This window comes from Anolis sagrei, chromosome 11 (genome assembly GCF_037176765.1).
Source record: "Anolis sagrei isolate rAnoSag1 chromosome 11, rAnoSag1.mat, whole genome shotgun sequence".
In the NCBI taxonomy this organism is placed as follows: Eukaryota; Metazoa; Chordata; class Lepidosauria; order Squamata; family Dactyloidae; genus Anolis; species Anolis sagrei.
This window is the reverse complement of record NC_090031.1, coordinates 33,417,205-33,444,127: the sequence shown is the minus strand read 5'-3', so window position 1 is coordinate 33,444,127 and position 26,923 is coordinate 33,417,205. Positions and strand designations below refer to the sequence as shown.

Sequence of the window (26,923 nt, the reverse complement as noted above, 5' to 3'; positions counted from 1 at the left end):
CTCAGTCGGCCCTGGGCTTCGGAGGAAGAGGAAGAGGAAGAAGAGGCTCCGGCCGGGAAAAGGCAGCCCCGCTTCCCCAGGCGCCGCGTCGGAGGCCGGCTGCATGCGGTTGATGCTCCTGTGCTGCACCTGGAGCCAGGAGCCCATGGGCGAGGACGAAGGTGGGCACGGCCCCAGAGAGGCATGCTCTGCGCCCCCCCCCACCCCCCCTTTGCAGCCTGACCTTGAGAAAGGAAAGCCCCCCCCCCCCGCCTCCCTAGTCCTCTCTCCGCCCCGCCTCTTGCGGCAAGGCACGCATTCACACGTGCGGCACACGGACAGACAGACAGACCCCTCTCGGCAGGCCGGGGCGCATGCGTGCTTGCAGGGGGGCCGGGAAAGGGGGGGGGGCGCCCTTCAGCTCCCTCCCCCATCCCCTTCTTTCCCCTTTGCTTCTCTTCCCTCCTCTTCTTTTTCCCTTTCCGCCTTTCCCCCTAGTCGCCCTCTTCCTCCCCTTCTATCTCCTCCTTCCCTTCTTTCTCCTTCCTTCCTTCTTCCTTTCTTTTCCTCCTTCATCTCCTCTTCCTCTTTCTCCCTTTCCACCTTCCCCCCAGTCACCCTCTTCCTCCCCTTCTATCTCCTTCCCTTCTTTCTCCTTCCTTCCTTCTTCTCTTCTTTTCCTCCTTCATCTTCTCTTCCTCCACCTCTTTCTCCCTTTCCATCTTTCTCATCGTCACCCTCCTTTTTCTCCTTATCCTTTTCCTCCTTCTTGTCCCACTCTTTCTCCTTCACTCCTTCTTTTCCTCCTTCATCTCCTCTTCCTCCTCTTCTTTTCCCTTTCCACCTTTCCCCCTAGTCGCCCTCTTCCTCCCCTTCTATCTCCTTCCCTCCTCCTATTCTTTTCTTCGTTCACTTTCTCTTCCTCCTCTTTCTCCCTTCCCCCTAGTCGCCCTCCTCCTCTGCTTCTATCTCCTTCTTCCCTTCTTTCTCATACCCTCCTCCTCTTCTTTTCCTCCTTCACCTCCTCTTCTTTTTCCCTTTCCCCCAAGTCACCCTCTTCCTCCCCTTCTATCTCCTCCTTCCCTTTTTTCTCCTTCCTTCCTTCTCTTCTGTTCCTCATTCACCTCCTCTTCCTCCTCCTCTTTCTCCCTTTCCAACTTTCTCCTAGTCACCCTCCTTTTTCTCCTTATCCTTTTCCTCCTTCTTGCCCCACTCTTTCTCCTCCTTCCCTTCTTTCTCGATCCCTCCTTCTCTTCTCCTTCTCTTCCTCTTTTTCCCCTTCTACCTTTCACCTCATCTCCTTCTCCCTCTCTGTCTCCTTCTCTTTTTCTCTTCCTCCTCCTCTTTTTCCTTTTCCACTTTTCTCTTTAGCCCCTTCCACACAGCCATATAACCCAGAATGTCAAGGCAGATGCTTTAACTGGATTATACAGTATCATATAATCCAGTTCAGTGTGGATTTTATACAGCTCCTCTGTCACTTCCTGCTTCTCATCCTGGTCTTCCTCCTTTCCCACTAGACTTAGTTGGCACTGCATCATTGGGACTGAGGGTAGTATTCTAGCACAAGTTCCATAAAAGTTCCATATGACTCCCATTGATGGATGCAGCTTAGGATCGCATTGGCCTTTTCGGATGCCACATCACACTCTTGGCTCATGCTCGGCTTGGGGTCTGCCAAGATTTCTGAGATCCCTTTCAAAGGAACCATAATCCATATTAACATAAATATATTAATATTATTAATATAATATATTACTTTTATTAATAGTATATATTAATGGTATATATTAATAATATATAGCTGCCTTGAGTCCCCTTCAGGGAGATAAAGCATGGTATAATGTGTGCAGAGGAGGGCGACTAAAATGATCAAGGGTCTGGAGAACAAGCCCTATGAGGAGTGGCTTAAGGAGCTGGGCATGTTTAGCCTGAAGAAGAGAAGGCTGAGAGGAGACATGATAGCCATGGATAAATATGTGATAGGAAGCCACAGGGAGGAGGAGGGAGCAAGCTTGTTTTCTGCTTCCCTGGAGACTAGGACACAGCGGACCAATGGCTTCAAACTACAAGAAAGGAGATTCCATCTGAACATGAGGAAGAACTTCCTGACTGTGAGAGCCGTTCAGCAGTGGAACTCTCTGCCCCGGAGGGAGTGTGGTGGAGGCTCCTTCTTTGGAAGCTTTTAAACAGAGGCTGGATGGCCATCTGTCAGGGGTGATTTGAATGCAATATTCCTGCTTCTTGGCAGGGGGTTGGACTGGATGGCCCATGAGGTCTCTTCCAACTCTTTGATTCTATGATTCTATAAATAAATATAATAATAATCATTATATAATAATGAATATTTTAATAGTATCTATTAATAATATTTTATATATTAATATTATATATTGACTATATTAATATATTAGTAAAGGTAAAGACTTGACATTAAGTCTAACTCTGGGGGGTGATGCTCATCTCCATTTCTAAGCCAAAGAGTCAGCATTGACCATAGACACCTCCAAGGCCGGCATGCCTGCATGGAGCACCATTACCTTCCCACCAGAGCAGTACCTATTGATCTACTTCCATTTGCCTGTTTTCGAACTGCTAGGTTGGCAGAAGCTGGGGCTTTTTTTTTTTGTTGTTGTGTCAGGAGTGACCTGAGAAACTGCAAGTCGCTCCTGTTGCGAGAGAATTGGCCGTCTGCAAGGACGTTGCCCAGGGGACGCCCGGATGATTTGATGTTTTTTGGGGTTTTTTTTATCATCCTTGTGGGAGACTTCTCTTGTGTCCCTGCATGAGGAGCTGGAGCTGATAGAGGGAGCTCATCCACCTCTCCCCGGATTCGAACCTGTGACCTGTCGGTCTTCAGTCCTGCCGGCAAAGAGCTTTAACCCACTGTGCCAACGGGGGCTCCAGAAGCTGGGGCTAACAGCAGAGCTCACCCCACTCCCCAGATTCAAACCACCAACCTTTTGGTTACCAAATTCAGCAGCACAGCAGTTTAACCCACTGTGCCACCAGGTAGTCCTTATTAATATATTTGTATATTAATATATATACATAATATTAATATATTTCTATATTAATCATATTTAGCTGCTTTGAGTCTCCTTCAGGGAGATAAAGTAGGGTATAAATAAATATAATAATATTTATATAATGTCAATATTTTACTAGTATATATTAATAATATTAATACATTACTACATTAATATTAATTTATTACTATACAGGGGCAGACAGGTGTCACCCACAGAGATATTGACAAGCTGGAATGTGTCCAGAGGAGGGCGACTAAAATGATCAAGGGTCTGGAGAACAAGCCCTATGAGGAGCGGCTTAGGGAACTGGGCATGTTTAGCCTGAAGAAGAGAAGGCTGAGAGGGGATATGAGAGGAAGCCACACGGAGGAGGGAGCAAGCTTGTTTTCTGCTTCCTTGGAGACTAGGACGCGGAACAATGGCTTCAAACTACAAGAGAGGAGATTCCATCTGAACATTAGGAAGAACTTCCTGACTGTGAGAGCCATTCAGCAGTGGAACTCTCTGCCCCGGAGTGTGGTGGAGGCTCCTTCTTTGGAAGCTTTTAAGCAGAGGCTGGATGGCCATCTGTCAGGGGTGATTTGAATGCAATATTCCTGCTTCTTGGCAGGGGGTTGGACTGGATGGCCCATGAGGTCCCTTCCAACTCTTTGATTCTATGATTCTATGATTCTATATCACTGCATTTAGGGCTGCCTCCCATTCGCCCTCTGGGCATCAGTGTTGGGTGCTGTCCAAGGTGCTGCCGGCCTCCCAGCTGGTTGGCAATGCCCTCACTTCACCTTATGGCCCCTTTCCAGCATCTCTGAAACGACCATTATACTGGGATAAGGCACTGATGTATTCATTTAATGTATATGCCCCCCTTTTCACCCAAAATTGGAACGCAAGATGTTTCCAAGCTCAGTTTGCTGCAAGTTTGGGTTGGCAGGCTCAAACTTCTCATTATCTTCTTCTCCGATACATTTTTAATTGATCTAATGGAGGAAAGGTCCCTTAGTATTATATATATGTGTGTGTGTTGTTATTATTATTTATTTATTATTATTATTATTGAGACTTTATTATTTGTTATATACTTAATTATATTTGATGCATATATTATTTGTACATGTATTTATTTATTCATGTGGATGGCAACATAAGGTGGTGAACACCAGGAAATGCCAAAGAAAGGCAGGAAGGAGGACTCTGCACATGCTCAGACACAAGACATACACAGACAGACACAGACACATATATACATGCAGATACATAGATTCACATAAACAGATATACATGTAGTACACACATACACATATTTACATACATGGATATACATACACAGATATACATACAAATACACACCTACACATAGATACATACGCATGGAAAGTTAATCGACCAGAAGTAAGAAGACACAAGACATACACAGATAGACACACACACACATATATACATGTAGATACACAGATTCACATACACAGATATACAGATACAGTTACATAAATATACATACACAGATATACATACAAAGATATACAAGTTTACACATATACATATATATATCCATGTACACATGTACACATGCCAAAGAAAGGCAGGAAGGACTCTGCACATGCTCAGACACAAGACATACACAGACAGACACAGACACATATATACATGCAGATACATAGATTCACATAAACAGATATACATATAGTACACACATACACATATTTACATACATGGATATACATACACAGATATACATACAAATACACACCTACACATAGATACATACGCATGGAAAGTTAATCGACCAGAAGTAAGAAGACACAAGACATACACAGATAGACACACACACACATATATACATGTAGATACACAGATTCACATACACAGATATACAGATACAGTTACATAAATATACATACACAGATATACATACAAAGATATACAGGTTTACACATATACATATATATATCCATGTTCACATGTACACATGCCAAAGAAAGGCAGGAAGGACTCTACACATGCTCAGAGGTACCCTTTCCTTCAGCAATGGCTTCAAATAGGTTTGGAGGGAAACCGGAGGGGGGAAGAATTCTGGACTGCAATACCCATCGTCCCCCAGCCATTTTTGGGTATCCCTTTCTCCCCCTTTTAGTGAAGCGACAGACGAGGCTTGTTATATAAACTGGAAAATCAATGAGTGGGCAGAAGTCCTTGGAAAAGGAGTGGAGGGCACCGATGGTCACTCAACCAGAGGCCATTCCGGCTTCTGGGCACCATTGACCGACTGGCATTGCGCTCATGCACAAAATGGGGCACTTGTGGGAGGTAGGAACAATTGCCACCATTTGGGGACAGCTGCAGGTTTAGGTCAGGTTTGAGTTTGAACTTCTGTGAAGGCATTCTTCCAACGGAGACCCAGCTTGTATGGTTGGTCTTCTTCTGGAAAGAGATCAGTTCAATGGAGACTAACTCTGCATGGACTATGCAGAGACCCTCCCCAGTTGGGTTTTGCACAACGTCAAAAGATCATCACTACAACAGAGATGTCAGAATAACAAGAAAAGGGATTTAGTGACCACAATAACAGGGTCCCCAGTGATATCCAAGGGATCCTGGAAAGTTAATCGACCCGTAGTAAGAAGACACAAGACATACACAGATAGATACGCACACACACATATATATACATGCAGATTCACATACACAGATATACAGATACATAGATACACATACACAGATATACATATAGTATACACATATTTACATATGTGGATATACATACACAGATATACATACATATACACACATACATATAGATACATTTGCATGGAAAGTTAATCGACCAGAAGTAAGATGACACAAGACATACACAGATAGACACCCATATATATACATACAGATACACAGATTCACATACACAGATCTACATATAGTATACACATATACATATATATCTATGTACACATACACATGTACAAATAGACGTATCTACATACATGGATATACATACACAGATATACATACATATGCACACATACACATAAATATATACACATGGAAAGTTAATCGACCAGAAGTAAGAAGACACGAGACATACACAGGTAAACACACACACATATATATACATGCAGATACACAGATTCACATACACAGATATACAGATACAGTTACATAAATATACATACAGATATATACAAAGATATACAGGTATACACATATACATATATATCCATGTACACATACACATGTATAAATATATACACATATCTACATACACAGATATACATATAAAGATATATAGCTATACACATATACATATATATCCATGCACATATATACATGTTTCTATATTTTAAATTGTATGCTGATGCTGTTATGTCAAGCCGCTATGAGTCTCCGGAGAGAGAAAGCAGGGTATCGTCAACAATAATAATTGTAGTAGTAGCAATAAATAATAATAATAACAACAACAACAACAATAGTAGTAGTAGTAACAACAACAACAATAATAATAATAAAACTTCTGGATTCTGACAGACAGAGTTTTGGAGCATAATACTCCTGACCTCACAATCATGTTAAAAACAAAGTATGGATCGTCGATGTCATAATCCCAGGTGACAGCAGGATTGCAGACAAACAACTGGAAAAGCTGACATGATACAAGGATTTAAAATTGCAAAGACTCTGGCACAAACCAGTAAAAATGGTCCCAGTGGTGATCGGCACACTGGGTGCAGTGCCTAAAGACCTTGGCCTGCACTTAAACACAATCAGCGCTGACAAAATTGCCATCTGCGAGCTGCAGAAAGCCACCTTACTTATTTGCCAATACATCATACAGTCCTACACACTTGGGAAGAATCCAACGTATGATCCAATACAACAGCCAGCAGAGTGTCTGCTGTGGACTCATCTTGTGGTGTTTCAAATAATAATAATAATAATAATAATAATAATAATAATAATACTTGGTCATGAGGCCAAACTACAAGAGAGGAGATTCCATCTGAACATGAGGAAGAACTTCCTGACTGTGAGAGCCGTTCAGCAGTGGAACTCTCTGCCCCGGAGTGTGGTGGAGGCTCCTTCTTTGGAAGCTTTTAAGCAGAGGCTGGATGGCCATTTGTCAGGGGTGATTTGAATGCAATATTCCTGCTTCTTGGCAGGGGGTTGGACTGGATGGCCCATGAGGTCTCTTCCAACTCTTTGATTCTATGATTCTATGTTCTGGAAGGAGAGCCTCCCAATACAGACTTTGCATGGATGATTCCCTTCTGGAAAGATGCCTTTCCATTGGAGATGAAGCTTACCTGGTTGGTCCTACTTGTCCCATATTTATGTTTTCTATCCCTTTTGTCCTGCAGGAAGTGACCTGCCGATATGTGCCAGCTGCAGCCACAGCATCTACGACGGCCAGTACTTGCAGGCCTTGAACGCCGACTGGCATGCGGACTGCTTCCGGTAAGTCATTTTCCAAAGACTTTTCCCTTCTCGGCCTCTCTCCCTCCCTCCCTCGGCCTGTTCTCCATCTGGTCCTCTCCTTCCCTTGCTCCAGATGTGGCTCTCACGCCCCCGCACTCAGTAGATTGGGCTCCAGGGACTGGCCAGAAGGACTCAATCCCCGTTGCCTGCGATAACATCCGCCTCCTTTTCAGCCCGGCTTTGCTAGCTGTATTTTGAGTCTCCGGACGGAACTTGGCATCATTGTTGTGTCTTCCGATCACTTATGGAGACCCTCTTTTAGGGTCTTCTTGGCAAGATGTGAACCAACTCTAGGCCTGTGAGATACCAACTCTGGGGCCAAAGGGTTCCCCACTCAATGGACTATCGACATTCGAACTTGATGGCCTGTATGGGATGCCATCTCTATGCCCTATGAGGCACCAACTGTATGACCTATTGGGTACTGACTCATTGGCCTATGGGATACTAACTGTATGGGATGTCATCTCTATGTCCTATGAGGTACCAACTGTATGGCCTATTGAGTACAGTCTGTGGCCTCTGGGATACCAAGTATATGGGATGCCATCTCTATGTCCTATGAGGTACCAACTGTATGGTCTATTGGGTACCAGTCTATGGCCTATTGGCTTCCAACTGTATGGAATGCCATCTCTATGTCCTATGAGGCACCAACTGTATGGCCTATTGAGTACAGTCTGTGGCCTCTGGGATACCAAGTATATGAGATGCCATCTCTATGTCCTGTGAGGTACCAACTGTATGACCTGTTGGGTACCAGTCTATGGCCTATTGGGTTCCAACTGTATGGAATGCCATCTCTATGTCCTATGAGGCACCAACTGTATGGCCTATTGAGTACAGTCTGTGGCCTCTGGGATACCAAGTATATGAGATGCCATCTCTATGTCCTGTGAGGTACCAACTGTATGACCTGTTGGGTACCAGTCTATGGCCTATTGGGTTCCAACTGTATGGAATGCCATCTTTATGTCCTATGAGGCACCAACTGTATGGCCTATTGAGTACAGTCTGTGACCTCTGGGATACCAAGTATATGAGATGCCATCTCTATGTCCTGTGAGGTATCAACTGTATGACCTGTTGGGTACCAGTCTATGGCCTATTGGGTTCCAACTATATGGAATGCCATCTTTATGTCCTATGAGGCACCAACTGTATGACCTATTGAGTACAGCCTGTGGCCTATTGGGTCCCAACTGTATGGGATGCCATCTCTATGCCTTATGAGATACTAACTGTATGGCCTATTTGGTACCAGTCGGTGGCTTATTGGGTACCAGTCTGTGGCCTATAGTGTCCCAACTGTATGGGATGCCATTTCTATGTCTTCTGAGATGCCAGCTGTATGTTCTATTGAGTACAGTCTGTGGCCTATGGTGTCCCAACTGTATGGGATGCCATTTCTATGTCTTCTGAGATGCCAACTGTATGGTCTATTGAGTACAGTCTGTGGCCTATTGGGTCCCAACTGTATGGGATGCCATCTCTATGCCTCATGAGATACCTACTGTTTGGTCTATTGAGTACAGTCTGTGGCCTATTGGGTCCCAACTGTATGGGATGCCATTTCTATGCCCTATGAGGTATCAACTGTATGGCCTATTGGATATACCAACACTAAGGCCTATTGGATACCAGTCTATGGGCTATGAGATACTGACTGTGTGGGGTGCCATCTCTATGTCCTATGAGGCACCAATTGTATGGTCTATCGGGTACCAGTCTGTGACTTACGGTATATATAATATTATTATATATTATATATCTATGGCTATCACAACAACAACAACAGTAGTAGTAGTAGTAGTATTACCTGCATCTTCTTGTGGCTCAAGGCAGGATACGACCTCCTTAAAACAAGAAATAACACACTATTTTAAAAAGTTATTTTGGTCCCAACCTATGGCCTACTGGGTACCATTCTATGGCTATGGTTTATCAACCGCGTGACCTACTGGATACAATTCTATAGCTATAATAATAATACCAATAATAATAATAATTGTATTACCTGCATCTCCCTGTGTTGCGAGGTGGGATACGACATCATTAAAATAAGAGATAAATTAGTATTAAAATATATGTGGTTCCCAATGTATGGCCTATTGGGTACCATTGTATGGCTATGGGATGCCAACTGTGTGGCCAATGGAATACAATTCAATGGCCTATCAGAGCACCAATTCTATGACTTGTTGGATTACCAACACTGGGACCTAATGGGGTTCCGATTCAATGGCCACCAATGTTGGGGCTTATTGGGGTGGTGACACTATGGTCCTGTCGCCCACATGTTCATGCGCAAGTGGTTTCTGGCAATTGCATTAGCTGCTGTGTGCCTCCGTCCGCAGAGGAAGTGCTGTTCCATTATGATTACAGCACGGCTTCCTGTCTGGTGCGCCGGAGGAAGAGGGGAGGCAGGTCTTGGGCTCAGCTAAATTAAGCCAGAGTTGCAGAGCTAAGGCTGGAGAAAGGGAAGCAGAACCGCTCGCTCTGCTTTCTTCTTCACTGGACTGTTGGGATCTCGGTTTCAAGGGGCCCCCGGTTGTACATTTGGGGCCACCGTTGGCCAACAAACGCAGCAAGGATGCTGGCTGCTGTTCTCAAGGGCAACCGTTTCCTGACAGCCGGAGCCAAGTAAGTCCCCATCATCTATATGTCTTTGGGGATGGATTGGTTAGATTTCGGAGTGGAACTCGGAGCGGACAGGCTGAAGTCGGAGCAAATCGTAGCACTGATTGAAGTCCCCGTCTCAAGCCTTGGCTTCCCACATATCACCAGTATGCTCTGGTGCAGGCATTGAGGAAAACTGTTGTTTTCAATGAGCCTGCCCTTATGAATTAATTGATGGTTTCCAAACAGGGAGATTCATCCAGCATATCTGGCAAATCACTATGGTTTGCCGGATATGGCCTTAGGGCCACTCTTGTGCGAGACAGATCAATGGCTTGATGCGATCGAATGGGTCCGTTTTCCCTCTCTGGATGGTTCCCAGAAGCCTCTCTGATTTGGCTTTGGGGGAGAAAAATCATCACAGATACATCAATTGAATGAAATTAATCAATCAGTCTCAACGAATTCAGGGATCAAACCCACTCGGCCTGCATTGCAGCCAAAACATACATCCATACATACCTTGACTTTTATATATACAGGCAGGTGGATATCACGAGCATCTGCTTTTTTTACAAACTGTCTTTCCATTATTATTATTATTATTATTATTATTATTATTATTATTATTATTGAGTTGAAAGAAAGAACCTATTGGGCCCGCAAGGGTTAATAAGGCAAGCGATCCGATTGGCTGCTCCCTTCCCCCCCCCCACCCACATAGGGAAGTTCCGCAGAGATGATGTCATGGGAGGGGGGCTCCCTCAGAGGGGGTGGGGGCTTGGTGATGTCATTGCTGCTCCTGGCCATGCCCCCCTCCTCCAGGAAGAGAGGGAGGGAAGGGGGATAAGCAGGGGGCATTGTGGGAAAGGCTGATGCAGCGTGTGTCTCTGCGCACGCATCTCTCCACCTCGTGTGGGAAAAGCCATAGAGCTCAATCTCTCTTAGGAAGGCAGCCGGGCATAGTGAGTTTGAGCATTGGAGCATGAGCAGGGTTCAAATTTCCCCTGAAGGCACATTCAGCCCAGCGACAAGTTGGGAAGGAAGTCACCCAAAAATGAAGGTTTCCTTGAGTGATGCAGAAGGCACTCTTCTTTCCTCCTTCCTTGGGCATCCTACAACAACCTACCAACCTACCCTCCATTCTTTCTGCCTTCCTTCTTTCCTTCTTTCCTTCTTTCCTTCCTTGAGCATTCCATCTCCCTTCTTCCTCCCTCTATTCTTTCTTGGGCACCCCAGAAGGCTCCCTCCCTCCCTCCCTCCCTCCTTCCTTCCTTCCTCCTGCATCCAGAAGGCAACTTACAACAACCTTCCTGCCGTCCTTCCTTCCTTCCTTCCACATCCAGAAGACAACTTACAACAACCTTTCTGCCTTCCTTCCTTCCTTCCTTCCTTCCTTCCTTCCTTCCTTCCTTCCTTCTCCATCCAGAAGGCAACTTACAACAACCTTCCTTCCTTCCTTCCTTCCTTCCTTCCTTCCTTCCTTCCTTCCTTCCTTCCTTCCTTCCTTCCTTCTCCATCCAGAAGGCAACTTACAACAACCTTCCTTCCTTCCTTCCTTCCTTCCTTCCTTCCTTCCTTCCTTCCTTCCTTCCACATCCAGAAGGCAACTTACAACAACCTTTCTTCCTTCCTTTCCCCAGGAAAAAATAAAGACTTTCTTGAGCACTCTCAATGGCAACTTCTTCCCTCCTCAGGAATAACAGCGGCACCCCGGAGGGCAACTCTTTGCCTTCCCTTTCCTTCTTTCCCTTTCTTTCTTCCTTGGTCAACCCAGAAGGCAGCCTTCCCCTGACTGCCATGCAGCTAAGCCTTGTGCGTGTGGACACAATGCGCCGGCATGCAGCCCCAATGCATGGCTTTCAGTGGCAGATGCCAAGCCCTTTCCCTGGCAGGTGGCGAACGGCAAGGATTGCGTGGAGGTGTGCGTGCGTGTGTCTTAAGGCTTTTGTCATGCGGCAGAGGAGTGATGCAGGCAAGCTGAGTCACGCCAGCCCAGGCCGCTCTCGCTTCACCCGCAGGATGGCAGCTTTCCAGGGCTGCTTTTCAGTTGACCAGATGGAGAGCCCCAGTGGTGGGCTGGTTCCAGACAATGGGGAAACCCTGCTATTCCTGCTGGGAACCCCATGACCAAAAAATGGGGGAGTTGAAACTTAGCAGACCCAATCTACCATCTGTCATATTCCCAAGGATTTCCCTTTGGGCCTGCCAGGCGTGGGTTGATTTGAATTTTTTTCATATTAAGTGCTGCAGAGATTTAGCAGCTTTGTTGATGTTGTCCTGAATTCAACTGCAGGACAGCTGCAGAAAGATTCTGCTGAAACATTAGGAAGAATTGTCTGGCAATGGGAATTGTTTGGCAGTGGAATAAATTGCTTTCCTTGGAACAAATGGCCATCTGTCAGGAGGGCTTGAATGGGGTCTTTACACCTGGCAGAAAGGAGTTGGACTAGATGACCTTTGGGGTCCCTTCCAACTCTATGACTCCAACAACTGAACAGTTTTTACTTTCATGCCCATTTGGAAGAATTGGCTGTTGACTCCCATGTCATTGGGGCAGGTTTTGTTCAATGTTAGAAAGGTGCTCTCCAAGGTGCTGAACTCATTTCAGGACCTTGGAAAGCTCCGTCGAAACCTGGAATTGGCTTCAACCCAATGTAGCTCATTTCCCCTGGGCTTGCATCTTGCCACCCATTTGAAGCGAGAGACGTGGGAGACTGGCCATTTGACACCCGGATCGGAAATGGAGCCCGCCCTGACAAAGCACAGGACGCCAAGCCAATTACGCCTTCGCTGGTGGTCAACTGTTTTGTCCAAAAGAGGCCGATTCTTGAGAATGCCAACCTAGAAAAAAGATCGGGGTGGAGGACAATACCAACAAATAGGGCAGAGACGGGTCTTCTGCGGAAGGGCTGGGAAAATGGGAACTGCTTCTGATTTCAGATTCAGGGACGTCTCAGGGTTCTGCTGCTGTGCAGAATCGCCAAATAACTGGGCAAAGCTGTAGCCAAGGCTAATATTCTGGATATTCATTGCAAGTCTTCAGCTCCTGCTTTGGATTTGAGGTCCATGGATGGATGGATAGATACATAGATGGGTAGATGGAAGCTGAAAGGATGGATGAATTGATAGGTGGATCAATAGATACATGGATGGATGGATGAGTATGTGAATGGATGGATGGATAGATGTGTAGATTGATAGATACCATAGACATTGAATAGATGGAAGAATGAGTAAGTATGTAGATCATAGATATATGGATGGATGGATAGTTAGATGGATAAAGTGATGGATGGGTGGATGGATGGATGGATAGATAGATAGATAGATAGATAGATAGACAGGTGTTAAATAGATGGAAAGATAGATAATGGGTAGGTGGATCATAGATACATGGATGGATAGAAGTTGAATAGATGGAAGAATAGATGAGTGGGTAGGTGGATCATAGATACATGGATGGACTGGTAGGTGGATGGATAAACAGATAGATGAATGGATGAATAGATAGATACATGGATGGATAGATAGTAGTTGAACAGATGGAAGAATAGATGAATGGATAGGTGAATCATAGATACATGGATGGATGGATGGATGGATAGGTGAATGGATGAATAAACAGATAGATGAATGGATGGATGGATAGATACATAAAAGGAAGTTGAATAAACAACCGAAGGAAAGAACACAAGACCTTGGAGGATTCTTTGAAGGCTCTTCAAAACCCAGAGTGGACTCCCTGCCCCTCCGACACGGGAATGACTCTCTGTGGTGGGTTGGAATACATTGGGGAGGTGGCATGGTGATGTCTTGTTGCTGCTGTAGTGGGGTTTCATGATAGAGGGGAAATTCGAACCCTGATTTCCAAGATCTGTCCTCTTTAGCTTGGTTTCCTCGAAGGATTGCAACTTTCATGGGGAAACGTCATTGCCCCATAGTCCACGTCAGAATTGCGATGTCACACCATGCAGCGTGGGAAGTGGGCTTCGTAAGAGGTCCTCAGACCTGGATGGGAAGTGAATCTGTCACGCTATTTCTCCCCATGGGCTCCCTAGTGGCTTCTTCCTCTTCTGCAAAAGATTGTGGGGGAAAGGGTGTGCAAAGGATTCGCCTTTGTGACTTAAAATGAAGTTGCGCTTCACCAGGAAGAAATCCAGAGAAGGAGTCATGGAAGTTTGGGCTCAGAAGGGACCCTGAAGGTCATCTAGTCCAATCCCTGAGAGATTCTCATCCAGTTGAAACTATAACTCCCATGACTCCATAGCAATTAAACTTTTCCTTCTACCATGTAGACACACCCTTAGTTTTTAAGTTATACATGCATTTTCATCTATTTCTTTTTTTTCTCTCGTGTTCCTTGATTTTTCTTGACTTGGCACTTTGCCAAACTACAAATCCCAGAAGATTTTTTTGGGGACCTCAAGCTATGTTCAGCTCTTTTAAAGTTCAAACTAAAATCCAAAATGGGTTCTCCACTCCTGCCGACAGGGGACATCCTCCCCCAGCAGTAAAACACCAGAATAAGGAAAAGTTCTTTATCCAGGATCCCAAACTTTTGAAATTTGGACTTAAATTCGGAATGGATTCGCCCACACAGCCATCAATAAGAATAGCAGAGTCATTCTGAGAAATGAATTTGGAGCATGACTGTAAGGGGCTTTTTGAGGGCGAGGAGGTCAAAGGGAGGGGAAGGATCTTTTGAAACTATAAATTCCCCAAATCACCAGGAAGCTCTGAGGAAATCCCCGAGTGTCGCTTGCCTTTTTCTCCTTTCCTTTCTGTGCTCCAAAATTTTGAAGTTGGTGGGGATTTCCTATTTTTCATTTGTGTGCTTCCATGTCAAAATTCAGCTTCCTATCTGACTCTCTCCTTCCTTCCTTCCTTCCTTCCTTCCTTCCTTCCTCAGGTGCAGCGAGTGTGGGACGTCACTCTCCCACCAATACTATGAGAAAGATGGCCGCCTCTACTGCAAGAAGGACTACTGGGCCCATTTTGGGGAGATGTGCCACGGATGCTCCGAACAGATCACCAAAGGGTTGGTCATGGTAAGGAAGAGAGCCACGGATTCAAATTGAATAAAAACCAGTCCATTTAAACATTAGGAAGAACGCCCTAAGTGCCAGAGATAGTCAATAGTAGAATGTGCTGCCTGGGAGTCTGCTGGAGCCACCTTCTCCGGAGGTTGGATGACCATCTGTCGGGAGGGCTTTGATTATGCCTTCCTGCCTGGCAGAGGTTTGGACTGATGCCTGTAACGGGAACAAGGGTTAGTTCTCTGGGAGAGCGTTTGGAGAGGAGTTCTTTTCGGCACAAGACTTGTGTTTCAATGGCGTGCCTGGGGGGCAGAAAGTGGAGATCTTAATGGGCTGGTTTTGAAACAACAGGGCCCAACGGGAAGTCAGAAAAAGGAGAAGGAAGCCGAGACACGGATCTTGAGCAGATGACAGCGACCCAACCAAAGGGGAAGATTTATTCCAGGGTCCTAGAGAGCTGCTGTTTTGTTTCAAGTCATTTCCAATTTGTCAAGGGACCTTTTCACCGTCGAAAAGATTGCCTCAGGGCTAAAACAAATTGGGAAACTGTTACCACAAGTCGGAAAGCTCGGACCTGAAAATCCACTATGTGACTCTGGGCTGAGAGAGTGTGTCACCCACCCAGACAGAAGCATGACCATGAAATCAACCGGGGTCATTATTAGGCTTGTGCATAATTTTGGATCAAAATCAGAAGTATCAAATTTATTAAATTTGTGCATAAAAGTGATTTCCGGTTCGACACCATTAGAAGTGCAGGAAATGTCACAGGGGAGGACTCGCACTTGGGACAGGCATACCGCTCACCTCTTTGCTCCCGTCTCTGTTCTAGGTGGCTGGAGAACAGAAGTACCACCCTGAATGCTTCAGCTGCCTCAATTGCAGGGCGTTCATCGGGGATGGGGATACCTATGCGCTGGTGGAGAGGTCCAAGCTTTACTGGTGAGCTGGAAGGAAAGCTAAGATGACTAGATGACCTTTGGGAGCACCTTCCAATCTTAGTAGATTATGGGCCTCCTTGGAGGGTCTGTGGGAACTGGGTTGCAATCCAATTCTAGTGGATGATGGACCTTTGTAGAATGGTGGAGGTCTGAGGGTTCCTCTCTAACTAGATGATGGGCTTCCTCAGAGAGTGGTGGATGCTCCTACTTTTGGGGATCTTTCAATAGAGGTTGGATGGGCATCATTCTGGAGTGCTTTGGTTGTTTTATTTCTCCATGGCAGGAGGTCCAACTAGATGGTCCTTCCCGCAATTCTGTTAGAGCTGTTGCCTCCAAAACTTCCTGGGTGCAGAATGATTCAGATTCCTTGCACTTCCGCATATGCTCTATCATGGACTTGACATGACATGTCCCCTTTCTATCCCCTGTTGCAGTGGCCGCTGCTATTACCAGACGGTGGTCACACCAGTGATGGACCAGTTGCTTCCGGAGTCTCCCGGGCCCCGCATCCCCCACACCGTCACCCTGGTGTCCATTCCAGCATCTTCTGAGGGCAAGCGGGGCTTCTCCATCTCTATCGACCAACACAGCAGTTCAGAGCATGCCCATACAGTACGCGTCCGGGAGTAAGTAGATCCAGAGGAACATTGAGATCTTTTTGTATGGAAGATGGAAAGCAGCCCATACTGATATGTAGCTATAGGCATTTAGTGAAGGTGTACGTAACTGAAGAAAATGGGAATGCAAAGACAGTCAATAATTAGCTCTCGGTGTAAACTTGGAGGCCAGAAATAAAGTTTGGTAGAATTGGCTCCCAAACCGATGTCAAATTTTAATCTCAGCAGTGAAGTTGATGCCATGTTTAATGTCATTCATCCTCATCTTCCTCGTTCCTCACTATCTCATATACAGGTTGGACCCAGACTGTATCAGCCCTGACATGAAGAACTCCATCCATGTTGGGGACCGCATCTTGGAGATCAACGGCACCCCGATCCGGCATGTTCCCCTTGATGAGGTGACTTATCTCCTGTCTTCTTTTGATTTATTTTTTAATACTCTGTAACACTGGAGCTATGAATCTATTCCTGGATTTATGGCAGAAACTTTTACAAGGTGTGAAACCTATTTGGAGAGACTAGCATTAATCCTTGGAAGAGTTCTTTTCAAGAATGAAAACCTGGAATAGGTTATTTTCCCCACCAACATGGAAGCTGCCAGCTACCTTTATGGTAGGCCTGCACAACTCAGCAGTAGTAAGGGGCCAGTATTGAAATTACCACGAACTACAAGGATTGCATGTACAACTGGTGACAATGTCAATCTCTTTGGGCCACCTCAAATCCTTTAGGGGCTGTATGTGGCCCATGTGTTGTATGTTGTGCAAGTCTGCCCCATAGTAAGATTAGAAGTTATCTTGTTTTGGATGAACCCTTCCCTCCTACCAGTGTGATATTTAACATCCTCATCTCAAAGCTCTTCTGCTTCCATGGCACCTTCTCATCCAGCCTCTTTGTTCCCCACAGATCGACCTCTTAATCCAGGAAACCAGCCGGCTCCTGCAGTTGACCATTGAGCATGACCCACATGAGGTTTTGGAGAGCAGCCCTTTGTCAGAACTGCGCAGTCCTCTTCGTTCACCAAGTCGGACACCTTGCCCAGATCCAGCAGCCATCCGTCAGCGATCCATTATGTAAGGATGTAGTTGAAATATGTTGGGTAGGGTACATCAGGACACATCTCCAAACTCAGTGGAATTAGAACTCAATTCTGCTTCCAGACCGTGGACCATTTTGGTTGCCCTTTTCTGGATACCTTCTAGCTTATCCTTCTCCTTCTTGGATTCATCCTGTAGGATCAGAAAAAGGACCACATTTTGAATGTTTTCTCCTTCTTCCTCTTAGGAGAAGTTGTAGTATCGACAAATCTCCTTGCTCCAGCACCCTGGGGTCCCCCGCCTCCCAACGGAAGGACATTGGCCGCTCCGAATCGCTCCGGGTTGTCTCCCGGCATCACCGCATCTTCCGCCCCTCGGACCTCATTCATGGCGAGGTCTTGGGCAAAGGGTGCTTTGGTCAAGCCATCAAGGTACATCCCGGTTGATGTTCACCATCTCAACAGAATGGCCAAGGCCTATTGGTTGACTTCCCTTCCTCTCCCGGTGTCCTTGATTCTTCTCATCCCTTTCTTCCTTCCTCCTTCAGGTGACTCATCGAGAGACAGGGGAGGTCATGGTGATGAAGGAGCTCATTCGCTTTGACGAGGAGACCCAACGGACGTTCCTGAAGGAGGTGAGCCACCATGATGACGTTTCTTTATACCCCACTTTGTCTCTCCACAAGGAGACTGCATCAGTTATCCTCTTTCACCCTTCCTCACCATGGTATCTCATCTCATCTCCCTCATAATGTCCTTATCCCATTTACTTCTTTGTTTCTCTTTGCTCCTTGAGGCTAAAATATTGGTTATCTTGAAATTCTGGTTCTCTTTTCTTGAAAACACACAGCTTTTGATGGACCCTGAATGAGTCCTCTCACATAGCTAGAACTGGGCAACTAGCTGTTCTTCCTCCATATATTTATAGAAGAGGTCATGGTAGATCACACTGAATAGGAAGCTGGGTTTTCAGCTGGCCAAAAGCAGGCTCTCCCTCCCATTCCTTCACTGATTTGAGCTTCAGATGCATTCCAAATGATGGTCTGATGCCACCATAGCTGTGACTCACTGTCTAACCTTCTGTGGTGCTTGGATCTCCCCAGGTGAAGGTAATGCGTTGCCTGGAGCATCCCAATGTGCTGAGGTTCATCGGCGTTCTTTACAAAGACAAGCGGCTGAACTTCATCACTGAATACATCAAGGGGGGAACACTTCGGGGGATCATCAAGAACATGGTGAGTATGGAAATGACGTAAAGATGTGCCCATGGTCTAATCTCGTAGTGTGTCAGAGTCATGTTTCAAAGCCAAAACGGCAAGGAAGAGCCAAATTACTTCATTAGCCATTCCAGTGGGGCATTGAATCCACTCCAGGGCAAGAGCACTGCTTTGGAAAGTATGGACAGTTGGCCCCCCATATCCATAATTTTGGCATCCACATTTCCCGCTATCCATGGCTTGAACATATTCAAAAATTCCCAAAAAGCAAAATTTGATTTTATATAAGAAGTGCTGATTTCATATATCACTGCATATACTGGGACTTGGTCATCCACAGATTTCCATATCCACAGGAAGTCCTGGAACAGAACCCCAATACAAACCAATGGCATACTGTATATATCTTTTTTAATCTCTGTGACATCATATATGGAACTGTAGTTGATGTTTAATACATTATGCTACATCACTGACATGGAGCTGCTCCTTTGACCAGGGTTATGTTTCCATGGAGTAAATACTAGGTCCCAGATTGTTCCTGAAATCTCAGGACCTGCATAATCTTGACTCCTAACCCCACCCTACTAGGGTTTCAGATCTTCTCAGCATTTATTGCTCACCAATACTATATTTGTCTATAGGATAGCCAGTATCCTTGGACTCAGAGGGTCAGCTTCGCCAAAGACATTGCATCAGGGATGGTAAGTTTTCCGAAAATCAGACTTGAGTTGACAACTACATAATGATCATCTCTATGTATTTCAGAGGCTACATAAGGCCTATCTTGACATAGTTAAGGGGCTACATATTGACCATCTTGACATAGTTGAAGGCCTACATAGGTACCATCTCAACATAGTTGAAGGCCTACATAGGGGCCATCTCAACATAGTTGAAGGCCTACATAGGGGCCATCTCAACATAGTTTAGGGCTACCTGAGTACCATCCTCACATGTAGGTGCTACACAGGATGACTGGAATAGTTGCACTGGCAACACAATCTTCCAACCCATCTTGTCTCTTCCTTCCTCCTCCCCGCTTTCCCCTACTTCTAGGCTTATCTTCACTCTATGAACATAATCCATCGGGATCTCAACACTCACAACTGCCTTGTGCGAGAGGTACGTGGCTGCAATGTCTTTGGTCTATAGAAGGGTCCTTCTTCTTTTCTTCCCTGAGTTCAATGGGTTTTGCATGGTTCCCCTCCCCATTTGATCCTCCATGATAAGCCTAAGAAGTGGTTCAAACAAGGTCACCCAAATTCTCATTGGAGAACCTAGAACCCAGCTACAAGCCTGTGTCCTACGGATGTCCCCAACTGGCCTCCAGGTTGGCTTGCTGATTTGTTGAAAAGGTCTCCTCCATTTGTGACTGACCAAGTCAATTCTGGGCCTCTGACATAAGTAACAGGGATCTGTTCTCCCTGTTCCACAGAACAAAAGTGTCGTCGTGGCAGATTTTGGCCTCGCTCGGCTCATGGTGGATGAAAAGAATCAACTGGCCAGTTTGAAGAAGCCGGACCGCCGGAAACGCTACACGGTGGTGGGCAACCCATACTGGATGGCTCCGGAGATGATCAACGGTGAGCTGGGATGAATGGTGGTGCTCCCCTCTTGAATTCTCCATGAATCCAGAGAGAACAAAGGCCACCAAGCCAGCTCTTGGTGTGGACAATGGGCTTCCTTTCTCTCTTCTAGGAAGGAGCTACGATGAGAAAGTCGACGTCTTCTCCTTTGGCATCATCCTGTGTGAGGCAAGTTGGGAGAACTGGGAGAATGCCAAGGAGTAATTGGGATTGAGAAGTGGAGAAAATGGGATGATAGAAGGGGATGAAAGGAGGGAGGAAGAGAAAGGATGCATCTGTACCGTAGAATGAATCCAGTTTAGCTCCACTCAAACAGCCATGGTTCAATACTATGGGTTAACTCCCGAGTCTCAATACATTTAAAGTTCCTTGAAGATTCAGACTGAAAAACAGAGTGGATTCCATACGTTTCAGTGATCCAGGAGATGTTGGTTCTCAGCTAAGGGGCTTCTCGCTGATCTCTATTCATTTCATCCCTTGGCACAGATCATCGGGAGAGTGAGTGCGGACCCCGACTACCTGCCTCGCACCCTGGACTTTGGCCTCAACGTCCGGGGCTTCCTGGACCGGTACTGCCCCCCTAATTGCCCTCCCAGCTTCTTCCCCATTGCTGTCCGGTGCTGTGACTTGGATCCGGAGAAACGGTAAGCCTAGGAGGAGTCCTGGCCTTGAATTTCAGGCCCACCTCTGGTCATCCAAGGGGAGGAATCTCAGCATGAGGGCATTGCCTTGAAAAATGGGTATACGTATGCGTCACGAACAAGATTGGTTCTGTAAGTTTGTTCTTAAGTTGAATTTGTATGTAAGTTGGAATAGGTACATTTTTAAAGTAACGCCAGCCATATATGTGTGTGTGTGTGTGTCACAGGATGATTTATAGTTTCCAAATCACGTCCTCCCTGAACTGCTGCAAGCTAGATAGCAAGTGTTCCAGAAGCAGGCAAAAATACAGCAGCATCCTTTCACAGCCAAAACATGTTTCAACCCTTGTATCAGCAGAATGCTACTTCCAGCATCTGACCTTTATCTACACACTGTTTAGTAAACTCAGAGGCTTTAATCTTCAGAGTTGCAATATAGACAAAATGTACAAACAGAAAACAGATCCACTTTCCTTGTACTTGCGTCATCAAATAGTCACTTACAACATAGGCAAATACTCTGGTGAGGCCCTGCTCTCGATCCCACCCTGCTCTCGATCCCACCTGTGTCGCAGGTGCGTTTGGTGGGGACGAGGGACAGGGTCTTCTCTGTGGTAGCCCGACTCTGGAACTCGCTCTCCAAGGACATTAGACAAGCCCCAACGTTGGCTGTTTTTAGGAAGCGCCTGAAGACCTGGCTGTTCCAGTGTGCCTTTCCAGAATAGGAAACTCCTGGTTTCAAGTCCCAAGCATCTTGCTAGAGATTTAGGATTATCTGCACATTGTACCTACCCAAATACCTCTACATATTACCTGTCACGACAGCACTTTTTAACGTGTCCATTACATTGGCCCAGTCCTTGGTTTTAAATTGCGTCACGGTGTTATTGTTTTATTGTTTTGCTTGATGTTTTATTGTTTGCTTATGAGTTTATTGTATATTGTATGTTGTTGTTGTCGACGGCCTTGGCCTTTGTAAGCCGCATCGAGTCCTACGGGAGATTTTGCGGGGTATAAATAAAGTTAATAATAATAATACTCACACTGAGTCACACAGGAGAGAGAAAGATGGATTCTTTCATCCTCCTTATATAGCCACCTGCTGAAAGGTCATCGCTAAGGGTCTATATATAGACATGCTGTGGATCACATAGGGAAGGATTCACACCCCTGTGGTGCTTGTTTTGCTGTCTGTGCCCTGATTTCATCTCACTTTCTGTCCCTGTGATTATTGGATTTTGAAAAACTCAGCCTGTTGAGGAAAGAAGGATTGGAGATAAAGCTTCACTGGAGAGCCCTTTTCCTCATGATGGATTGCCCTTCCAAAGTGCAGGTTCCTCTCACTTTCTATTGTTTCGCCTCCACCCTTAACTTGGAGTCATTTGCAAATCGGATGTTTGTAACTTGGGGACTGCCTGTATGAACAGTAATATATATAGCAATTGGGAGAGATCATCCGGAGTTTTGGAGTGCGGTGTCATCTGTACGCAGATGATGTCCAACTCTATCACTCCTTTCCACCTGCTACTAAGGAGGTTCAAGTCCTGAACCGGTGCTTGGCCACTGTAACCAACTGGATGAGGGACAACAGATTGAAACTAAATCCAGACAAGACAGAGGTACTCCTGGTCAGTCGTAAGGCCGAACAGGGTATAGGGTTACAGCCTGTGCTGGACGGGGTCACACTCCCCCTAAAGGCGCAGGTTCACAGTCTGGGAGTTCTAGACTCATCGCTGAGCCTGGAGCCCCAGGTCTCGGCGGTGGTCAGGGGAGCTTTTGCACAACCAAAACTTGTGTGCCAGCTGCGCCCGTACCTTGGGAAGTCTGACTTGGCCACGGTGGTCCATGCTTTGGTTACATCCCGTTTAGATTACTGCAACACTCTCTACGTGGGGTTGCTTCTGAAGACTGCCCGGAAGCTGCAGCTAGTCCAATGCTCAGCAGCCAGACTACTAACGGGTGCTGGGTACAGGGAGCACACCACTCTGCTGGCTGCCAATTAGCTGCCGAGCACAATTCAAAGTGCTGGTGTTAACCTTTAAAGCCTTAAATGACTCCGGCCCTGTTTACCTCTCTGAACGAATTCTCCCCTATGAACCATCAAGATTATTAAGATCGTCTGGAGAGGCCCTGCTCTCGGTCCCACCGGCCTCACAAGCGCATCTGGTAGGGACGAGGGACAGGGCTTTCTCGGTGGTGGCCCCGCGAATCTGGAACTCTCTCCCACCGGAGATCAGAACCGCCCCTTCTATCCTGACTTTTAGGAAACAGGTGAAGACGTGGTTATGGAGACAAGCTTTTGATGAGTGAGACAACACCCTAAGACATGGATGGAAGATTATGTATAATTGTTTTTTAGTATGACGACTGACCACTGTAGTTTTCGATATATTTGTTGTTTTAATGCGTTATTGTAATATGAACTATGATGTTTTTACCGACTGTATGTGTTTTTATGGTTGGAAACTGGTCTGAGTCCCTCAAAAGAGGTGAGAAGGTCGGTATATAAAACTCTGAAATAAATAAATAATATAATAAATAAATTCTTAAAAAGGGTTGTTTGAACCTCTGGTTAGTCAAGCTGAATTCCCGTGGCATGAAAGGATGCAAGTCTCAAGCATGTGACAAGATTGGGAAGCTCTACCCTAAACTAAGCCTTGCCTTCTCTTCCCTTTGTAGGCCTTCTTTTTGCCGGCTGGAGCAGTGGCTGGAGGCGCTTCGGATGCACCTGGCCATGGCACTGCCCCTCAGTCCGCAACTGGAGCAGCTGGACCAGGCCTTCTGGGAGACCCACCGACGGGCAGATGGCGGGTTGAGCGTCCACCCAGAAGTCTCCGAATGAGAGCCTTTGGGCCCCCTTCCCGCTGCCTAAGGATCACCAGCCGGAGCAGGTCTCCGGCCCCAAAGGGAGACACTTCTGTGCCTGGCCTGCACAGGAATGGCAAAATGGGGTGCGGGGGGTAGGGGTGGGGGGTGCCACACATTCCCAGCTTGTGTAAATAGACATCCCCTTCTTTCCGACAGAAGGAGCGCGGCATCTTTTGGCCCCTCCAACCCAAACGCCTTTTGCACGCTTTTCCGCTGAGCACGTCCGCTTCGGCATTGAAAGGGGGCATTAAAGGAGGGGGTCTCTCTTTCTCACACGTTCAGGCCCTTTCCCCGTCCTGTACAGACCCTCATCCTCCAAAGCGGTGCCTTGGGTTCGCAGGGAACTCGCACACACGTTCGTTGTCCGCGTTGCCGGTGCAAACTCCGTCCACATGTATGCGTGTCCGTGTGTCCATGTGCGTGCATGGCCCTGGAAGCGTGCGTCCGCCTGTCCGTCTCTCTGTGCCCATGTGTCCGAGCTTTCCGCCATCCTTGCAGTCTGTCTCCGCTGCTTTTGGGGGGGGTTCATTTGAGGCCGTAACCCCTTCCCTGCCCTTGGCTTCTCCTCTCCCAATGGCTCTCCTTTTCAAGCTTCATTTCGATCCAAAAGGTACGCTGCACAGTTAATGGCACACTCATTCCACTGTGTCCTGTAGAATATGCGATTCAAAGGGGTGGTTGAGGTCTTTGGCACGGAACCGTAAATTGTTATTTCTCATTCATGTTATCATTTCCATCCCTTCCTTTCGTTTCGATATCGTTTTCCATACTAAGCCACCAACAGATACAGTACACCCAAACACTCAAGTTTCCGACAAAAGGGAAATTGGAAGAATACATATGCACACACATGTATAAAAACATCCCCAAAGTTGTTGCTAAATGTAGTTAAACTAACCGTCCACTTGAGGGCAGTTTAAAAGTGAACCTATTCCAGAGTTTTCTTGGCAAGATGTGTTCAGTGCAGGTTTACCTTCACTTCCCTCTGAGGCTGAGAGAGTGTGACCCACCAAATTGGTTTCATAAGGGATCCAAACCTTAGGCTCTTCCGAGCCCAGCATCCAAGTCACACTAAACTCAACTTGTTTTCCAAATACTTCTCAGTGGGTTAAACTGCTAAGCTGCAGAATTTGCTGCCTGGAAGGTTGGCGGTTTGAATCTCGGGACAGGGTGAGCTCCTGCTGTTAGCCCCAACTTCTGCCAAACTAGCAGTTCGAAAACATGCAAGTGAGTAGATCAATAGGTACCACTTCGGTGGGAAGATCAATAGGTACCACTTCGGTGAGTAGATCAATAGGTACCACTTCGGTGGGAACGTTATTTATTTATCGTGTCAGGGGCAACCAGACAATTGTATTACATTTCTAACAGAACAAAACAAACAAACAGACAAAACACAAAGTTTGCAAACTTGGTAGTTGATTAAATGTCCTTTGACCAGTATCTGGCCATTTGGAGTGCCTCTGGTGTTGCCGCAAGAAGGTCCTCCATTGTGCATGTAGGTGGGAAGGTAACGGTGCTCCATGCAGTCATGCTGACCACATGACCTAGGAGGTGTCTACGGACAACAGCGGCTCTTTGGCTTAGAAATGGCCAGAGTCAGACTCAACTAGATTTAATGTCAAGGGGAAACCAAAACCCGAGGATGAAGCTTTTTGCTCCCCGTCTCCAGAGCCATTTGATGCAGCCATTAATGGCCTTCAACCCTTGGATGCTGTGCATAGTGCATGGTGTAGTTTTCTGGAGTCACATCCATATGCCGTTTTGTCCTCAAATTCCCTCCCTGAGCTGCTAGATGTCTATATAAACAAGGAGAAACCGGACCACTAAAAATGTGATGCAGTCGCCGGTGATAGATACAAACGGTACGTTTCTGATAGAACGGGGAAAGCATTCAGTCTCAGTTTGATTCGACTTCTCCAAATCCCACTTCCTTCTTTCAAACCCAGTTGCGAAACTTTCTGTTTGTGTTCATTTCACCTTTGGAAGTTCTGCATAGCATTTATTTTTAGTTCACACTTATTTGCACTTATTTCCTCTGCACTGAAGCATGGTAGTATGTGTTGCAAGGGATAGAAGTAGAATGCACAGAAGTCCTACTTCGGTTCCACGTTGGTTTGTCCTTTCCCGTTGGTGCTTTTCGACTCCTTGGGGCTTCAGCATCCACCCAAATCCTCTATATCCCCTTCTAGTGTCACCCAAAATCCTCTGTCACATTTGGTCTCCTGTATTTGTTTGTTTTGCCCCAACTGTAACATAGCTGAAAAGAAGAGTTTGTATTATTTTTTCACGGCGGTTGGCCGCTTCGTTCTCACACTCTGCCTCAGTTCTGCTTAAGTCCAGGGGGGAGGGGGGCGGAAACGAGAAAATGTAATTGACAGAAGACTGTGACGCACTTTTGGACCCGGAAGTGGGAGGGAGGATTTGCGGAAAACCAAGCTGTGACATCGAATGAAATTGCGTAGAATTAATAAACAGTCCTTCCACCCTCAGAAATGCCTCTCTTTTCTTTTGCGGGGTGTAAGGGGTGGTTTTTGTCAGGATGGTTCCAAAAGGAGAAGGTCATAAAAATACCAGCACGTCTCATGGAATTTATTATAGAAACTCTAATAAATGCTAAGGCACTCATGGCTGCATCTGAGCACTGCATACATACATCCCTACAGTCCAGTAACTAATCCTTATATCTATATACTGCCCTCTTGTGGTTGTATCTGAGCACTACATACATGTATCTCTATAGGCCAGGAGTTAATCCTTTCTATCTATGTTGCCCTCTTGTGGTTGCATCTGAGCACTGCAGACGCACTTATCTTTGGGCCTGTAGCTAATCCCTTCTATTTGTATATTGCCCTCTTGTGGTTGCATCTGAGCACTA

The 26,923-nt window shown here is 46.1% G+C and overlaps 1 protein-coding gene across 3 annotated transcripts; it reads left to right on the top strand.

Annotated features, from left to right (window-relative positions):
• Nucleotides 1-26,541, top strand: LIMK1 (LIM domain kinase 1). 3 transcript variants are annotated; one of them, XR_010910353.1, is made up of 17 exons: nt 1-161; nt 7,358-7,454; nt 15,007-15,145; nt 15,966-16,075; nt 16,509-16,700; nt 16,987-17,092; nt 17,601-17,767; nt 17,979-18,162; nt 18,279-18,365; nt 18,834-18,965; nt 19,592-19,651; nt 20,007-20,072; nt 20,386-20,533; nt 20,649-20,704; nt 21,023-21,180; nt 23,857-25,288; nt 25,343-26,541. XR_010910353.1 is itself a non-coding variant. In XM_060756709.2 (16 exons), exons 1-16 carry the CDS (start codon nt 104-106, stop codon nt 24,017-24,019), a joined length of 1,923 nt encoding a protein of 640 aa, XP_060612692.1. In that variant the 5' UTR covers nt 1-103; the 3' UTR covers nt 24,020-26,541. The 3 variants fall into 3 exon arrangements, 2 of the variants coding, with proteins under 2 accessions (XP_060612692.1, XP_060612693.1); XM_060756709.2 differs by having other exon boundaries at nt 23,857-26,541; XM_060756710.2 differs by lacking the exons at nt 1-161; nt 7,358-7,454 and adding an exon at nt 9,942-10,118 and having other exon boundaries at nt 23,857-26,541.
• The last annotated feature ends 382 nt before the right edge of the window (nt 26,542-26,923 follow it).

What these genes read in the sequence shown, in the direction of transcription:
- LIMK1 (XM_060756709.2), top strand. Translation starts at nt 104, where the DNA reads ATGCGGTTGATGCTCCTGTGCTGCACCTGGAGCCAGGAGCCCATGGGC. An exon ending in GCCCATGGGCGAGGACGAAG is followed by an intron (nt 162 to 7,357) that starts GTGGGCACGGCC and finishes TTTGTCCTGCAG; the next exon opens with GAAGTGACCTGCCGATATGT. An exon ending in GGCATGTTCCCCTTGATGAG is followed by an intron (nt 17,093 to 17,600) that starts GTGACTTATCTC and finishes TGTTCCCCACAG; the next exon opens with ATCGACCTCTTAATCCAGGA.